The following is a 16,573-nucleotide window of genomic DNA, read 5'->3' on the forward strand; positions in this document are numbered from 1 at the left end:
CTCTGCACGTGGCGTCTGTTTACAGGGCTGGCTGCTTAGCGTAATATAGCCTCAGTTGCTGGCACGGCGTAAAAAAACCAATCCCCCCCCCCCCAGATAACCAGCCGAAACAAATTAGATTACACAAATATGTCAGCCTCGTGGGTAACTGCATTAAATGAACATCTTAAACATTGAATAGTTTTTGAACTTTATTATATTTTAGAGAAAATTCTCGCTGTGACCTTACTGGTAATATTTTATGATTATACTGCATTAGTTTATAATTTTATAGGTTTTCAAATTGTTTTGATACAGGGGTGCTGTGTAAGTTAAACTCCAATATATGGACGTATTTGCAGAATTTATTAATAAGAATTCCTGTTTTCAGCTCTCCATTTTCATGATGATCATGGAAAGCCTGGGTTTTGGTAACATTTCTTCAATAAAGGCTCTCAGAACGCTAAGGGCACTGCGACCTCTCAGAGCAGTCTCCAGATGGGAGGGCATGCGGGTACGTGAACAGACAAAAGAAAGAAAGACAAATAAACAAAGAGAAAAATACATAGAGAAAAATAAAAAATATTTAGAAAGAAATAAAGGAATTAAAAAAAGACAGAAAGAGAGGAAGAAAACAAAATGAAAGAAAGTAAAAAAGTGATATGTAACTACATAAATTTACCAAAGAAACAATAAAGAATAGATATTACGACTATCGAGAAGGCTGTAATGTAGAAAAAGTCTTGGGTGACGGCATTGTCATTTTTTTGTCGTCTACTGTTCCTTGTGCTGCAGGTTGTTGTTAACGCCCTCATCAAGGCCATCCCCTCCATCTGCAACGTGCTTCTCGTCTGCCTGGTCTTTTGGCTCATCTTTGGAATTATGGGGGTACAGCTGTTCAAGGGCAAGTTCTATTCCTGCAAGGACGGAAATGGAACCAGGCTAGCGGTCCACATCGTCAACAACTATTCGCAATGCATTGAGCAGAACTACACTTGGACTAACAGCAAAGTCAACTTTGACGATGTCATACAGGCTTACCTAGCTCTCTTTCAAGTGGTGCGGGCTCACTCTTTCTTATTCTCTTCCCACTTTTACGCTAAGCCCCATGTCTAGTCATCTACGTTATAAATATTATTATCTTCACAAACGCTGTCAATGATGAACGTAATCATTTATTCAGACATTCACTTTGATCGGCTGACATGAGCTGGTCGTCAGGTGGGGAGGGAGTGCTAGATAGACTCAGTGACATCCAAGGCTCGCCACAAAGGTCTTTGCTGACATGATTTCTTAGCAATTCTCCTCATGTATTGGTGCCATTGTCATGGCTGCCAGATGGTAGATAACCTTTGAGGCATCGTTATCCTAGCAATAACGCCGGCTGCTTGAAGCTGAAAGTTACCTCTGGGCATCTCTGTTTTATTTTTAAATACTGCTTTTTACAGGCGACCTATAAGGGGTGGATAGACATCATGAACAACGCCATCGATGCAAGAGAGGTGAGCAGTTGTCATCCAGCCTTTCCTTCACGTTAGCGTTAGACAAAAATACAAGAAAGACTGCACCTCTCACCTGCTGGATTTAGTCCTCTCTCCCTCCGGGTATTTTTGTTCTGCCTATCTTCCTTTCAGTCATCTGTGTGTTCGCTTGTATCTGTTGTGGTATTACCCTGAACTTAAAAACAGCGATCACATCGTGTACTATGTAATGTCTGCGTATGTTACTTTTTTTTCATATGAAACCGTTAGTACGTCATTTCTATAGTCTAAGCTACTACAAATCTTGTGTAGTTGGAGACTATTCGTGTGTTTGGGTGAACGCGCGTATATACATGTGTAATATTGCTGTGTAAATATGTATCATGTGTCTATATTGATGTTTCAATTGTATCTGTATCTTCCTGTATGATATTGCTCTTGTGTTTCTAGATCAACGAGCAACCAGACCGTGAAGTGAACGTCTACTCCTATCTCTACTTCGTCCTTTTTATCATCTTTGGATCCTTCTTTACACTCAATCTCTTCATTGGTGTTATTATCGAAAACTTCAACGCCCAAAAGAAAAAGGTATAGTCTTTGATATAGCCTTCATTGGTCGAAATTCAGCTGCTTATTGGCAATTTCGATCTGGTTATTTAATCAAGGTCTAAATTTTAAGTTAACAAAAACAATAACCAGCCCCCCCCCAAAAAAAAAAACAAACAAAAAACCCCAAACAAACAAAATATTTTACTACCTTGTTTCCCCGAAAATAAGACCAGGTTTTATGTTAGTTTTTGCTCCAAAAGATATATTAGGGCTTATTTTCAAGGGATGTCTTATTTTCTTCAAGTACAAAAGTCTACATTTATTCTAATATAGGAATAATTACTGGAACATCGTATTAACTCAGAACTTTGTTCATTTATACATTTAAAATCTCAGATATTCGTCGTGTGTTTCAAAGGACAAACGAAACTGTCCGTCTGGATGATGATCTTATTTAGGGCGTATATTTGGGGTAGGGCTTATATCACAAGCATCCTGAAAAATCATTCTGTGGTTTATTTTCTGGTTAGGTTTTTTTGCTGGGAAACCAGTAGTTTTCCCTCCACCGATGTGAGCTGTATACTTCAGTCAAAAATCTGAGCTGGACTCGTCAAGATTCTTTATTTCCGAGGCATCGAGAAAAAAGCAGCTTACAGCTGATACCACCGACCGCGCCAAGTTCTAGCCTACTTGTCGACGTTCCTTGCCATTTTGATTCTCCATCTTTCACATGTGCAGTGAACCGTTCACGGGTGTCAATGATAGCGTTTACTGGACGGCCACGTTTGCACCTACTGTGACCTTCCTTCATACCACAACTTTAGTCCATGGATCTTCACATGCCCCAGACGCTGTGTTTGTCTTACAGTGCCAGCACTTGACTTCAGAAATTTCAAATTACCCAGATGGGGTTGGCTTATAGTCTACACCTTCTGTTCGCTCGAAACAGCCTAGAAGACCTCGTCAGTGTCATGTCCGACCTGCTCCCGCTCAGGGCTTCATTCACCTGGACGTGACTTCCGCACAAACCTTAGCTTTGTGAAACTACACCACCAGCTGTTACAGATGAATACAGCTCATGAAGTGATACAACTCTCGTTTCGCCGCCAAACTTTGCCTTCCCTGGTGGACTTTATTCTTTTCATGAAGTTCCTCCACACATGCGCAGACCGTCTTTTAGTTCGTCGTCTTTGGTCAGCAATTAAAATGCAGTAATTTCTTGTATGTGCTCGTGTGCGATCAAGCAGGCGCGAATGTTTGTTTAAACTTGCTTACTCGACAGGTGTGCATAAGACAGCCTTAGAGGTTTAGGGTTAAGGCTTGGGTTGGGGTTTTCATGTTTTTGTTTTGGTAGAATTATTGAGTAGAAAAAATTGCTTGGTTGGGGTCAAGGTTTGACATGCATAGAACAGCCCCGTGCAAGAACTTCGAAAACTTTAGTTTCTTACCTGATACGTCAGGCACCCATTGCTAGCGATTCAGTAGGATGAGATTCCTGTCATTGACGATACTTGGACATGCGCACTGAGCTCAGACAGTACACTAACCACCAGGGCCCCGAATGCGTCAATCTCGAATCAGGACTTCAGTACTGCCCACGCCATCGTACCCTGCTTATGTTGGTATATGAATGTGTAGCTGATTGTTACATTTTTTTCTTGTATGGTTTATCACAGGCTGGAGGCTCCCTTGAACTGTTTATGACTGAAGACCAGAAAAAGTACTACAATGCCATGAAGCGTATGAAAAACAAATCTCCTCAGAAGTCGATACCTAGGCCCAAGGTAGGTCTTCCTAACTTAGCTAAAAGTTAGCTTAAAGTTCCATTTACATACAATCTTAACCGATGGCGTGCCCTTTGCATTGGCTTGATGAGCGTAACTATCACTGTGATGTGATGTGTCAGTTGGATCTTTCAGGTTAGTTCCGTGATTTTATGCCTTTTAAAGCGCGGTGGGACATTGTCAAACAAATGCAAAAAAGACGGATCATTCAGCTACAGTGTGAAGTCAAATTTCAGTTTCCAGTTTTTTCCACAGTGCTTTACAGACCTTAATAGAATCCAAAACTCTCACTAGGTTCTTAACTTTTCTTGTGAGCTGTATAACAATTGCCTTTTCGTCTTTCTTGGTTTGCTTCTTTGCTTTTGCTACTGGTAAACAATAGTCAACGCCCCTAGCGTCAAAGAGTATTCAGTAAAATATAAACTTTTTATTTAAATTTTAGAGTGAAATATCCATTTTATCTGAGTTTAAATGTAATATAGTCTTTCATAATCATTATATTATTTTATGTAAGAAGCCATTAACGTTTTATTTTTCTTCTAAACATATCCGGTTAAAGTAAAGTAGTTGCCTCGTTAACAGCCTTTATTTTGTGCCGACAGATGAAATTCGCAGCACTAATATTCGACTTGACAACCAATCAGAAGTTCGACATCGTTATCATGATTATCATCATGGCAAACATGCTGACAATGACTCTGGAGTTCTACAACATGCCCGAAACGATGAAATTAGCCCTTAACAACATCAACATCGTCTTCATCGCCATTTTTACACTCGAGTGTGTCTTGAAGCTCATCGGACTCCGCCTGTACTATTTCAAGATCCCGTGGAATGTCTTCGACTTCGTGGTGGTGGTGTTGTCTATTCTTGGTGTGTAGCTGAAAAATATGTTTGCATCCTTGATCCTAATCCCTCTCCTTCGCTACTGATCTGAAGGTTATTTTAATCATAAGCACGGTGTGTTGCTAGCAAGCAAGGAAGAAAAAAGATAAGACTTAAAATGGTATGGTAGAACTGAACGTTCAATGATATGCTAAATAGTCTGGTTTGGTTGTTCTGTTCTCAGACCACTCAACTGACTGACCGACCGACCGACCAACCAATCGACCAATAAACTAAATAGTCAACAAATAAACCATTTAACTAAAGAGAACCAACCAACAAACTCAGCAACCTAAAAAACAACTAACCAACAACCTAAAAGCTCACAACATACAAATCAATACTGGTCACCAATCTTACCGCTTAGTCAACCTAACAAAGAACTAACCAATAAACAAACACATCAACCAAATAACCAACAAACTCTTCAACTAACCAACAAAAAAATTATCTGAACAAACGCAACTAACTGACCACCAAACCAAGTAACTAATCAACCGATTTCCTTTCTGTAATTATCCTCCGCCTATGTTAACTCAATGTTCTCGGGTCATTTCAGAAGGATCTTGATAGCTTTTAGAAGAATCTACTCTTAAAATGTTCACATTGGCATGTATTTTTAACATTATGCCTACTTTATGGCATGTCATAATATCACTGCAATGGTTTGTTTTCATTTCTTTGCTTACAACCAGTTTTATTTGGTTCTTTCAGCTTCATCGTTATCAGAGTTTGAGGACAGCTTCTTCATCTCCCCCACTCTTCTGCGTGTGATTCGAGTCTTTCGCGTTGGCCGAGTACTGAGATTGGTCAAGTCTGCTAAGGGCATTCGGACTCTGCTGTTCTCCTTGGCCGTCTCCTTGCCTGCGCTCTTCAACATCGGCTTGCTTCTGGCGTTGGTAATGTTTATCTACGCCATCATGGGCATGAACTTCTTCATAACCGCTCCTTCATACGCGGGCCTGGACGACGCCTTCAACTTCAAAACTTTCTTTCGAAGCATGATCGTGCTTTTCCAGATGTGCACTTCCGCTGGCTGGAGTGATGTCATGAATGGGTTGATCCATAATTGCGTACCGGACGAATATTGCCCGGAGTACAACAAAGCCACCTTGTACCTGGCTTCCTACCTCATCATCAGCTACCTGGTGGTCGTCAACATGTACATAGCCGTCATTCTCGAAAACTTCTCGCAGGCGACAGAGGATGTGCAACAAGGCTTGACACCGGACGACTTCGACATGTACTACGAGAAGTGGGAGAAGTACGACCCCAAGGCCACTAAATACATCCCCCTCGACCAGCTCTCAGACTTCGTGGACTTCCTGGATGAGCCCTTGCGGCTGCCCAAGCCCAACCACTTTCTTCTGGTCAAGATGGAGATCCCGATTTGCGAGGGAGACAGGTGCTTTTGCAAGGATATCCTGGATGCATTGACCAAGAACTTCCTGGGCACCACCGACACCAGCATGATTCCTGTCAAAGAAGAGCACACTGATGAAAACTATAAAGCAATCAGCACGACGCTAAAGCGCCAGAAGGAGCATTATGCCGCTCGTATCATTCAGAAGGCCTACAGGAACTACAAGAAACGGAAAGAGGAGTCGGACGGCGAGGGTGATGACGGAGTAGAGGCAGTGGGGACAGGAGTGGAGGTAGTGCGGGCCGTGGAGGCATCAGACATCGCCGTCGTGACGACGGGTCAGGAGACGATGGCAGCGGCAGCGACGAGAAGGGTCGGAAGACAAAGAGCGGGAGGGCAGCGGGGTGTCGCGAGGTAGCGGAAGTGGCGGGACTAGCAGCACAGTCCACCCAGATGCCAGTTCCGACGACCGCAGCCACGTGCTAGTGACGTGTGAGGACGACGACCTTGACCCCAAGACCGTGGAGCTGAAGGCCGACAGTGGTGTGGTGGCGTGATGTGGAAGGGAAGGAAGAGAAAATGTGAGGGATAGAGAGAGCGAGCGGTGCTGTTCGACAGTGGCAGGAGTCTGGTCGCTTACGCGCGCGCGTCCATTCTCGCTTACCTGCCCACCTGTCGATAGCACAGGTCCTTGCACTTTTCACAGGTAGCCAACACCATGCCAGGTGTGCTGAATGCGTTTGTACGTGCGCGTGTGTGTGCGTGCGTGCGTGCCTGCGTGCGTGCCTGCGTATGCGACAATTTCCAAGGTATTTGCGCTGTTCTCCACACCTCTTCGCTATTTGCTGAGTCTACAGCCCCCTCTGCCACCTTCTACCCACACCGTCACACCCCCTGCCTGTTGTTTGCTCTTCTCAGCTCGACGTTCTTCCCCAACCTCCCACTTCACATTTTCCGACAACAGCGACGTCAAGGCTCGTGAAATAGTGGTTCTTTCTCCACCTAACCTACCACTACCGATTCCCCTCCAACGCCACGTGATAAGAGACCACTCTGTACTGCTGGTCTCAAGAACTGCTGGTCATCATTGCAAATGGACGCGTGCAACCACTATTGTACACTCGCGCAAGCCCCGCAGTGTTCTTTGCGAACTCGAGCAAAGCCCGTCTCAAGCTGCTGTTTGCAAACTCGCATCATGGCTGTTCTTTGCAGACCCTTGTGTGGTCCTTTTTTTTATAAAAGGAGCTTGTCCCCAGGAACTCTTCGCGTCATCGTTTATTAGTTTAGAAACGTGTAACATGGAGTTACATATAGAAATATAAAAATACATCCAAACGAAATGGGACCAAAAGCACAAGGGTAAAAAACAAGCAACTGCAGAAACCTCATGAAAGTGTTCTGATTACGTGTCACGTGTGAATCTGGAGTGACTGCACAGTTAGCAGTGCTGTGTTGCTGTACAAGAGTGAATTAACAGACACCCAGCTAGGGTAATGCTGTCTCTGGCGAGCTTCATGTGTCGCTCGGAAGTTAGATTCCACACGTGTTCGAGGATAAACTGACTTTTGTTTTAGTATACCGAATATGTGATCATGGGCTGTCTCTCTTTCTCTGCGTATGTGTGCGTGCGTGCATGAGAACGTGCTTGTATCCACGTATGTTTGATGGGAGAGGAGCAGAGATGAGAGCTGACAAATAAGAAATTGTTTTAAAACTCTCCATGCTGCTAATCAGCATGCGGAAAAGTGCAATAGTTTGACCATGTTAGCTTTGTGATCTATGTTCTAAAGACCTTCCTTTAGTATATCTGTGTATTTGTCTTTCATTTGATTTTTCATCCCTCTCTCTTCGTCCTCCCCTCTCCTTTCTCCCCGTCAAGAACGAAGCATATTCTTCGTGTAGCCGTCGAGGTGTGACTTTTAACTATTACTGGGAAGAACAGCAGACTCAAGGCAGCACACGCCAGCTGTGGGTTCAGTGCGAAACTGTCAGCAAATACGCATCAATGATGAATGGACAGACTGCGAGTCAACAGGTGGGCGCAGAAGCCAGCCTTCAGTTAAGGAACGTTTTAGGGATTGAGCAAAGTGCGGACATGTGCCGAGTGATGACAAACTGGAGCTAATACTTCCCCCCAACTCGAAACAAAATGCAGACACTGCTTCTCTACATCGCCCTACCCGAGGGCAGACATTATTCTGGCACAGAAATGGCGGCGTTGAAATACGTTCTTAATTGCAATGTCTTTCCATTGGCTTTTTTCCAAGTATGCAACAATGATATTTGCCGGGTTCTTTTGGATTCATTTTCATCTGTTTGCTAATGTGAATGGTAGCTGGAAGATCGTCATTAATGTTGTCTTGCACATGAAGCTAGCTTGTTTTACTACGATATCTCTAAATGGTATCGCTTACATTTGGAAGGCAAATCAGTAAGTACTATGCGTTTGTGCCTGGCTGCTTTTTTTCCTTAGGTGACTTTCGGAAGTATGTGGAAGCATCCGGCTATCGTATGCATGTGTACATGTGACATTCAAGCCCAAACATGTCAATGCTTGGTTTATTTAATCGTATTTGTAGATTTAGACAAAGTGTCGTAGATATTTTGCTTTGACAACTATTTCCTGCTGTTTATACAGCTACTTTCCCTTTCGCCAACACTCATAAATTTCGGGGCTGTTTCACATTCACTGTTTTTATATATATAACATCATAACCTTACGCTTAACCTGCTAAAATCCAAGATTTAGAGATTTCTTACTTAGCTTCCCCAATTTTTTTTTTATTGAACTTGCTCTGGAACATGTTTCGAAAAGACACATCTTCTGTTCACAGATCAGCTAATAATTTGCAGCATTTCCTACATTTTATATCAGACTGACTTTACTCATTGGTGAGGCTTTCCGAAAAGGCGTCGCAAGGCTTGTGTAGTCACGTAACTGTTGAAACAGCACATCACTGCCTCCGAATTGTAATGCTCCACACAGTGCTTCAAAAATAGCAATAGTAATTTAGGTTTTCATTTCAATAACGGCTCGTTGCTATGAGTACAGCGCAAAGACGTGTACTCCGAATTCATCTTTTGAATTTATGGTTCAGATTCACGAGTTGATCTCATGTTTTTTTGGTTTCCAAGTGAAGGCACCAGCGTGGGCACACTACCATACCACACGCTGCAGTAGATGTTTGAACAAAACGTACTCACAACTATATCTTGTTATACTCGACTTGATTCTTCATTTAGGTCTGTTGCATCTGTCATCTAATGTCAATTTAAAAAATGATTGGTCAGTTTGAAGTGCTAGAACACAATATGAACAGGAACACTTTGCAGTTAAAATACAACTTAAATGTGCATCCCAATTTATCATAAAAATTAACCCGTTCTTGGAGCTTGGTCTTTTGTATACGGTATCACAGGCATTGTAAAAATTTTGAAAGAACGAAAAGTATTTGGTCACAGAACTAATATGTCATCGACATACGAAACACAATCCAAAGTTTAGAAGACGATGTTAGCCAGTAGACTACATCTTATAGCATGTATATGAGCGTTGAATGGAACAGTGCGATAAGTGGTGAAGCGTGTTAACATGGCCGCCACTACATGGAACCAGCCTACTGCATAATGGCGCGCACTATTTTATATTCCTTAACATCTTCATCAATCCGTTTAAAACGGCAGCATCACTGTTCCCTGTGTGTGTTCATAGACTGCTAAGGGAGGAAAGCTGTAAAGACATTGGGTGGATTTAGACAGTCTCGAATATAACACTTGACGATAATCTATCATTTGAATGCTGGATGTAAAATACTAAAAAACGTTTTGGAGTCATTATTGTTTATTTTAAAATGCTACATTGAGGATATATTTAAAAGTTTTTTTTTGGCATTTGACACTCGGTTTTGCTTCTCCATTGACTTGTGACACACAATGAAACGTATTGTGCTGCAAATACTACTTTCAGTAGTAAACCTGGAGCAAATACTGGCTGCTTTGACCGGAAGTAGATTCGAAACTTCGTCCTTAGTCTGTTTGGACAATAAATTTGCACTTGTTTATACAAGGTACACACTTCTCTGTTGTTTCGCTGCAAAGTTACTTGAGCCTTTTGTTTTCCCTCGAACCAAAACGTGCTGCGATGTTTTTAGATAAGTTAGCGGGAGATAACGCACAAGCCATAGGGAAAGATCGGAAGCCTCAAAGAGACTCGTTAATTTTTTATTTTTTTTTTGGTAGCCAAGACGGTCAACTGTAAGATTAATTTAATGCTGGAAATTTGTGAGACCTTGCATTTGCCATGCAGCGTCATCGTGTGTTATGGTTATGGATGTATGCCAGGCTCACATATTGCTTAGGGCTGGATAATTTTGTTTTGGTTGCATGTTATAGATAATATTCAAGCAAGGTCTTCCCACTCTGTTTAGATGCATGTGCATGCCTGTTGAAATCTGCTCATTTCGGACCAAGCTGCCTGGCTTCGTGTAGTCTGTTTTCGTGAATATGAAAAGCTGTTAATTGCGAAATGAAGAAGACATGCTCGCTTTGAACGTTCTGTAAATACATCACTCAAAATGTCATTTCACCGTTTTGAATTTGTATTCACTCATTATCAAACATCGTTGGCATCTTTTCTCACTGTACTTTTTAAAAAAAAAAATTGTGTAGATTGAAATCTTATGAGTCCTGACATTTGTGTCCTTTCATCCTAATGCAAACTGGTTTCATGAGAATACTTATTTTCATGAGCTTGACCAGGTCGATGCTACATTGAACATGGACTCAGCTGTGTTTTTGAAAGAACGATTCCACTTCCACTGTAATCCTGTCATCAGATTCGTTCAAGGAATACTAGTCATTCCAAAAATGGGACATTCGGTCATCTCTAATGACAACACAGATAATTCATCCTTAGCCCTGCGCTGACTTGCGTGGAATGTCCTTTACTCGCGCCATTGCATTCCTTATACTGGGTGATTTGTTTGAAACTGTCAATCGCCACATTATTTTTATTATCATATTTATTAGTGTATAATCATTGTCTGAAGGTCAGATCTGAAAATAGAATGACACGGGAGGTAATCTTGACAAAGGAACCGCTTTTGTACTGTTTCACTGACTGATCTGCGTAGCACTGAGCGGATTGTAAGGAAGTTTGCATGCAGTGTGAGTGCGAGTAAAAGAAAAATGTTTTCAATGTAACATTGACGAGGTTTTCATGTTGCCAGCTGACTGAAACTCATTTGGGCGCATTTATAATATTTTGTGAGTATTGGCTTTTTCTTTTCTTGAGAAATCAGAATGTGATTTGTGTTTCACTCGCCTTGAACAGATAACAGAGCTGATGCCTGGTCTGATGGGTGATATTGTTATTATTGACTGTCAGGTTGTATCCTCTTGGCATGCAGGCATTAACTGAATGCCACCTTCCAAACCCACCTGCCCCATAGTGCCATGTCCATGTTCACCTGCCCCCTACTACCCCTGGCCCCGCAGCGAACGTAGCAGACACGGGCTAAAAGCAAGGCACGTGCTGTACAAAGCACACCGCCGCGGACTTGTAACTGTTTGGTAACCTCGAAAGCAAAGCAGTTGCTCCATATTCAGAGGTTGGCGCCTGTCAAGAGAGGTCAAGGCCACATTCCTCCCGACATTTGCATTCATGCGTTGAATTTCGCAAATCAATTGTAACTCATGCGAAGACTCGAAATGATTATAGTTTAAGCGAAGAAGGAAAAAAAAGAAGAAGAAAAAGAACAGAAGGAAGATAAAGTATCCTTCCAAATGAGTCATCAACCACGCAATGCACTTTCTTTTATAGCAGTGGAGATGGTCTATAACGTATTTTTTGTTTTGGGCTTTATAGTCTATTAGTAGTTCCGCTTCCCCACCGTAACACCTTACTTGACCTCCAGTTTCGTGTCTTTCTCTGCATGTGGTTTCATATTCAGCTTCTTGCTGGCTTCTCGTATGACAACATCAGTTCTACCTTACGTGATATCGAATCTGAAGTTCTCCTTCTTATTTCTAACAGGTGAAGTTCAGCTGTCTTTTTTTGGCTAATCACATGACATCAAGACTTAGATGTCCACTTCTCCTACCTTGTAACGCAACGGTTAGCACCTGTTGCCAATACAATGAGGATTGACTGTCCTGGGTTCAGATCTCGTCTCGGGCACGCTGCACTTTCTCTACATGTGGCATCTGTTTACAGGGCCGACTGCTTTGCCGTGATCTAGCCCTACCTTGGCATAAAACCAAAAAAACCCACCAGAGAATTACACAATACTGAGATACTAAAATATGTAAGCTCGGGCAAACTGTGACATTGTTATCCCACTGAATGTCTCATATCCTGTAGTCACTAAGATGTAGGTCTAATGACCTGTGAAAATATTTATTTTTTGCAGAGCCTCTTCTTCACTGTGTCAACAAAAAGTTTGGCATATGGAAAGTTTTGTACACTGAACGTTGCCCTCTAGACAAAAATATTAGGTGGAAATTTAAATAAACGGGTACAGCAAATAGTGCGTGCGATATTGTTGCCATACGAAGGAAGGTCTACTAGAGAAATACGCAACCGGATAAACCTACAGCCTGCATGCCAGTCGCAGCAGCCTTTTTTTCCTTTTCATGTGCGAGAAAATGTGGTGCGGAATGCTTGAGTGATGTTGACACTTTGTGAACTGGCTGGTACAGACCATTTTGGGAGCTTTCTGTGATAGTTATTGGAGTATTTCTCTTACAATCTGCTTTAAGTAATTTAAAATTTGTTCTAGACCATATTTCAAAACTTCTGATTGTTTATTCATCATTAATTTTTTTTCTTTATTGTACATTATACTTTAAAAAAAGAAACGCCAGGGGTGATAACTTCATTTCTTTTCAAAAAGATTATCTTATGGTCACAGCACTGTAGCATATTCTCAATTCTCTGGAAGATCACTTTCTTTTCTTATCAATGAACTCTTTCAGCACTGTTGACTTACGTTATCCATAAACTCCTGACCATTTTCGCTACACTGTATAGTTATTTGTAATGGCTCTTACGGGGGCCATGTTTGTGAGTTTAACTTATGAAAATTTTGCCTTTAACTGTTGTTACTCATTTGGACATGTATTTATTGTGTAACAGCTGCTACACGGCTTGAATGATCTCCTCATTTGAGCGGCGAGCCACACACAGATAGTAATTTCTGGAGCATGCTGGCGAATGAGTGGAGGAGAACATTTAGTATGAGCGTGAGGATTGTTCACTTTGTCTCCAAGCACGATTTCAATTTCTCGGCATTTCAATGCGATCAACGACACTCTTTTTTTCCTTTTTTCTCTGCTCAAGCCAAGTTTAGACATGCCAAGCCGTTTGTTCCGAAATCGGTTGGTTAGTATGCAGCGTAGATTACACTTAATGACCATATATTCATATAAGCACGTATTATCACATGTGTTAACGGGATCGTACTGAAACAAACGGTAAATGCATACACACTTTGTTGCAATGATTAGCGAGGTTAACAAGCTTGTAAAGTAACAAGAAGATGACTAAATAACAATGCAAACAATTCGTCAGTCGCTTGTGCTACTTCGCACTCTTTTTCTGGCCATTGATGTGATCTTTAACGAGTTTAAATGGTCGCCCTGCTAGGCTAAAAATATTCCTTTTCAATGCAAGCAATTTTAACATATTAGATTGTGTATGTATTAAGACTTAGGCTTGATATCAAAACAGGGCTTTCAATAGTTAACTGCTTCAATGCGATGAAATACTTTTTCTGCAGAGACGTGTTCACATAGCTTATATAGTTCTCTCACACACACAAAAACTAAGTGAACGAACAAACTAGCTCGTGCCCTGATATCTTCTAGGACATGTTACAGCTATGTATCAAGGTAAAGTGGATTTCTGGTGTAGTGTCCCTGTTTGTGTCTGAGCGTTAGGCAAGTTCAGATATAGTATAAGACTGAGGCTTATTGCCTAAGTGCATTTTCTGCAAGCCTTTTTCATCCTTCGGTTAATGGCTTTAACGGCAAAACGGATGGAAGTCCAAGTCTTTATCGAGAAATGTGGTTAACTGAAACATGCGAAACCTTAGGTCGACTGATTCCATATATGCATTATTACCTAATAAATCACCCTTCTCTACAGTAGAGATACAGATGATTCTCCTGCAAGACAGTAGGAGGCAGTGTAGAATTCCACTGAGTTATCTTTTAGGACGGTAGGCATCAGTGGAAAGAAGGATGGTTCCAATTTTTTCAAAAGATCAAGAGAATTGTTTTGAAGGACAGCAGGGGTAAATAGAGAGGAGGGGAAAAGTCTACCGTTGCAAAAGGGGGGCATGTAACAAAACTACTGATTTCAGTAACCCTAAACCTTCCAGCATTAGGTACGGAAACTGACCGATAGGCGGCGTTTTATCTGTAGAAAACTCTGTGCCAGTCATGTGTACTCTAACCATCTAAGAATTGTTGTAGTACAAAACGGGTCCTGCTTCATTATTTTTCTTGTTACTGTGGACATAATTATTGTGTACAGGCTCTCGTTTCATTAACCGTTTCCCAAAATGCTCCTCCTTTTTATCACTTTGTAGGCCAGGGGACTCCATTCACGAAGTAACAAGCCACCGGTTACTGGCTCTCATTAACAGCATTACCGGCCACTCTCCGTCGCCGTTTGCAGCTAAACAACGCACGCACAGACAAAGGCACGCATGCGCATACGAAGACAAGAACTATCAATGCTACATGTACTTACTGTTGCTGTCAAAACTTCCACCCGTGTCTACGAAAAGCAGTCACAAGATTTTAACGTCTTTTGAGGCAAAGGAGCAGAAAATTTGGACAGAACCAATGATTCTTACTCGTCCCTTCATACATTTCAGGAATACGGTGTTCTATATACTCACTTCCACGCATACATACCTTTTGCTACAATTACCACAGTTGTACATCAACTCCTCCTCCTCCTCTCTACTTTTACTGCTTCTGACCCTGCTACTATTATTAAGAAATCTGGTATGTTACTACTCTAGCTGTGTACTTAAAGGAATCTCGGTTGCACGGATCTGCTGGTATTCAGACAGCAGTGAAGTGGGGTGGAGTCTGTGTGAAGGAAGAGCGGGGGGCGGCAAGAAATCTTTGTTTTCACCTTGCCTGACAAAGAAACAAGAAATCTTCCCATCCTAAGAGGCATGGAAAGGTTTTGTAAGTAGAACTTTGCTAGCTGTTTGCAACGTACTTTTCTTAGCTAGAGTGAGCCATTGCTGTCCCGTCAACTCTTCCCATCTTGGGCGTATGTCGATCACGTGGGCTCAGCAGGCTAAGCTATGTCACGTGACCACGTCACAGCGATCGAACGCCCGGTCTTTTAACGCGTGTCTCGTGATGCTTATTTCTCTTTGCACTCTTGTTCCATTTTCTTCTCCTGTTATGCACCTTGGTTCACTATGTGAGGCGCCAGGGGACGCCACCCTCTGGCGACCAGCTTCACCATCAAATATTTACACACAAAAGCGGTTTTACGGAAATAAAATATTTGATACACGTCTCTTTTTATTCAAACCTGCGTGTGTGTTTGTTTGTGTGTGTGTGGTTTAACTTTCACATTATCTTTTTACTAGCCAGGTCATCTTTAACGGATCTGTTGCTTCATATATCCAGCTTTACTAGATAAAACGTGTTTCTGTTGATTGTTCTGTAACCTCGCGAATCTATTCGCACATCCAATGACAATACGAGCAAAGTGAATCTCTCATTGAGGCCCTTGGCTGAAGAGAAGACAACTTTACAGACTTTTAAAAGGCTTTTGAAAGAGTCTGGCTTGAGAAGCTATACCATGTGATGCGAAGATTCAACATCGAAGAAACGTTTCATCCAAATCATTGATTCGCTGTATAAGAGCTCAGCTAATAAATGAATAACTTTTATAAGACAGTAGGCCTACGTCAAGGGTGCACCCTATCGCCTGTGTTGTTCAACATTTTTATGGAGATCTGAAACCCTCAACGACCATCACACTTTCATTTGCAACCTACGCTTTGCAGACGACATTTAACCGATAATAGGCACTGACAGAGAACTGCAAGACCTTACCAACAGACTGACATGTACAGTTGAAACGCACATGGAATAAAGACCAGGCACTGGTAGGAGTAATGTCATAGTCATTAGCTATGGTAAAACAAATGTCTACATGGACGGAGGTAAAAAGCTTTAAGTACTCGGACGTTACCCTTTCCAAGGACGCCAAACTCCATGACAGGTATCTGTAGCAGTAACAGCGGCAAGACTAGGCTGGACAAGGTCTCGAACAGCCATAACATCTGCTTCATTACCAAAAATACAACTGTACAAGTACTGATCCTGCTTTACAAATGGTAATGTGAACTTCGCTTGCCGGTACGGAGAGGATAATGCAGGCATTCGATAAAAAGTGCCTTAGGAGGCTGGTCTGGATCTCGTAGAGAGAACAAAACAATGACTGTACTAAGCACGGTCGTCACACTCGTAGGACACCAGGAATATCTACTTGC

General features: G+C 42.0%; 1 protein-coding gene across 1 annotated transcript in view; it reads left to right on the forward strand.

Moving 5' to 3' along the window:
- The window catches only part of LOC112570046 (sodium channel protein type 4 subunit alpha-like), an 85,372-nt gene extending 69,784 nt beyond the window's left edge, over nt 1-15,588 (forward strand). The window contains 7 exon segments of the mRNA XM_025248236.1: nt 371-493; nt 775-1,038; nt 1,428-1,481; nt 1,911-2,048; nt 3,686-3,793; nt 4,396-4,666; nt 5,393-15,588. Coding sequence (XP_025104021.1) covers nt 371-493; nt 775-1,038; nt 1,428-1,481; nt 1,911-2,048; nt 3,686-3,793; nt 4,396-4,666; nt 5,393-6,459 — 2,025 coding nt within the window. The 3' untranslated portion in view covers nt 6,460-15,588.
- Nucleotides 15,589-16,573: the final 985 nt, after the last annotated feature.

Source organism: Pomacea canaliculata, linkage group LG8, assembly GCF_003073045.1.
Source record: "Pomacea canaliculata isolate SZHN2017 linkage group LG8, ASM307304v1, whole genome shotgun sequence".
Lineage (NCBI taxonomy): Eukaryota > Metazoa > Mollusca > Gastropoda > Architaenioglossa > Ampullariidae > Pomacea > Pomacea canaliculata.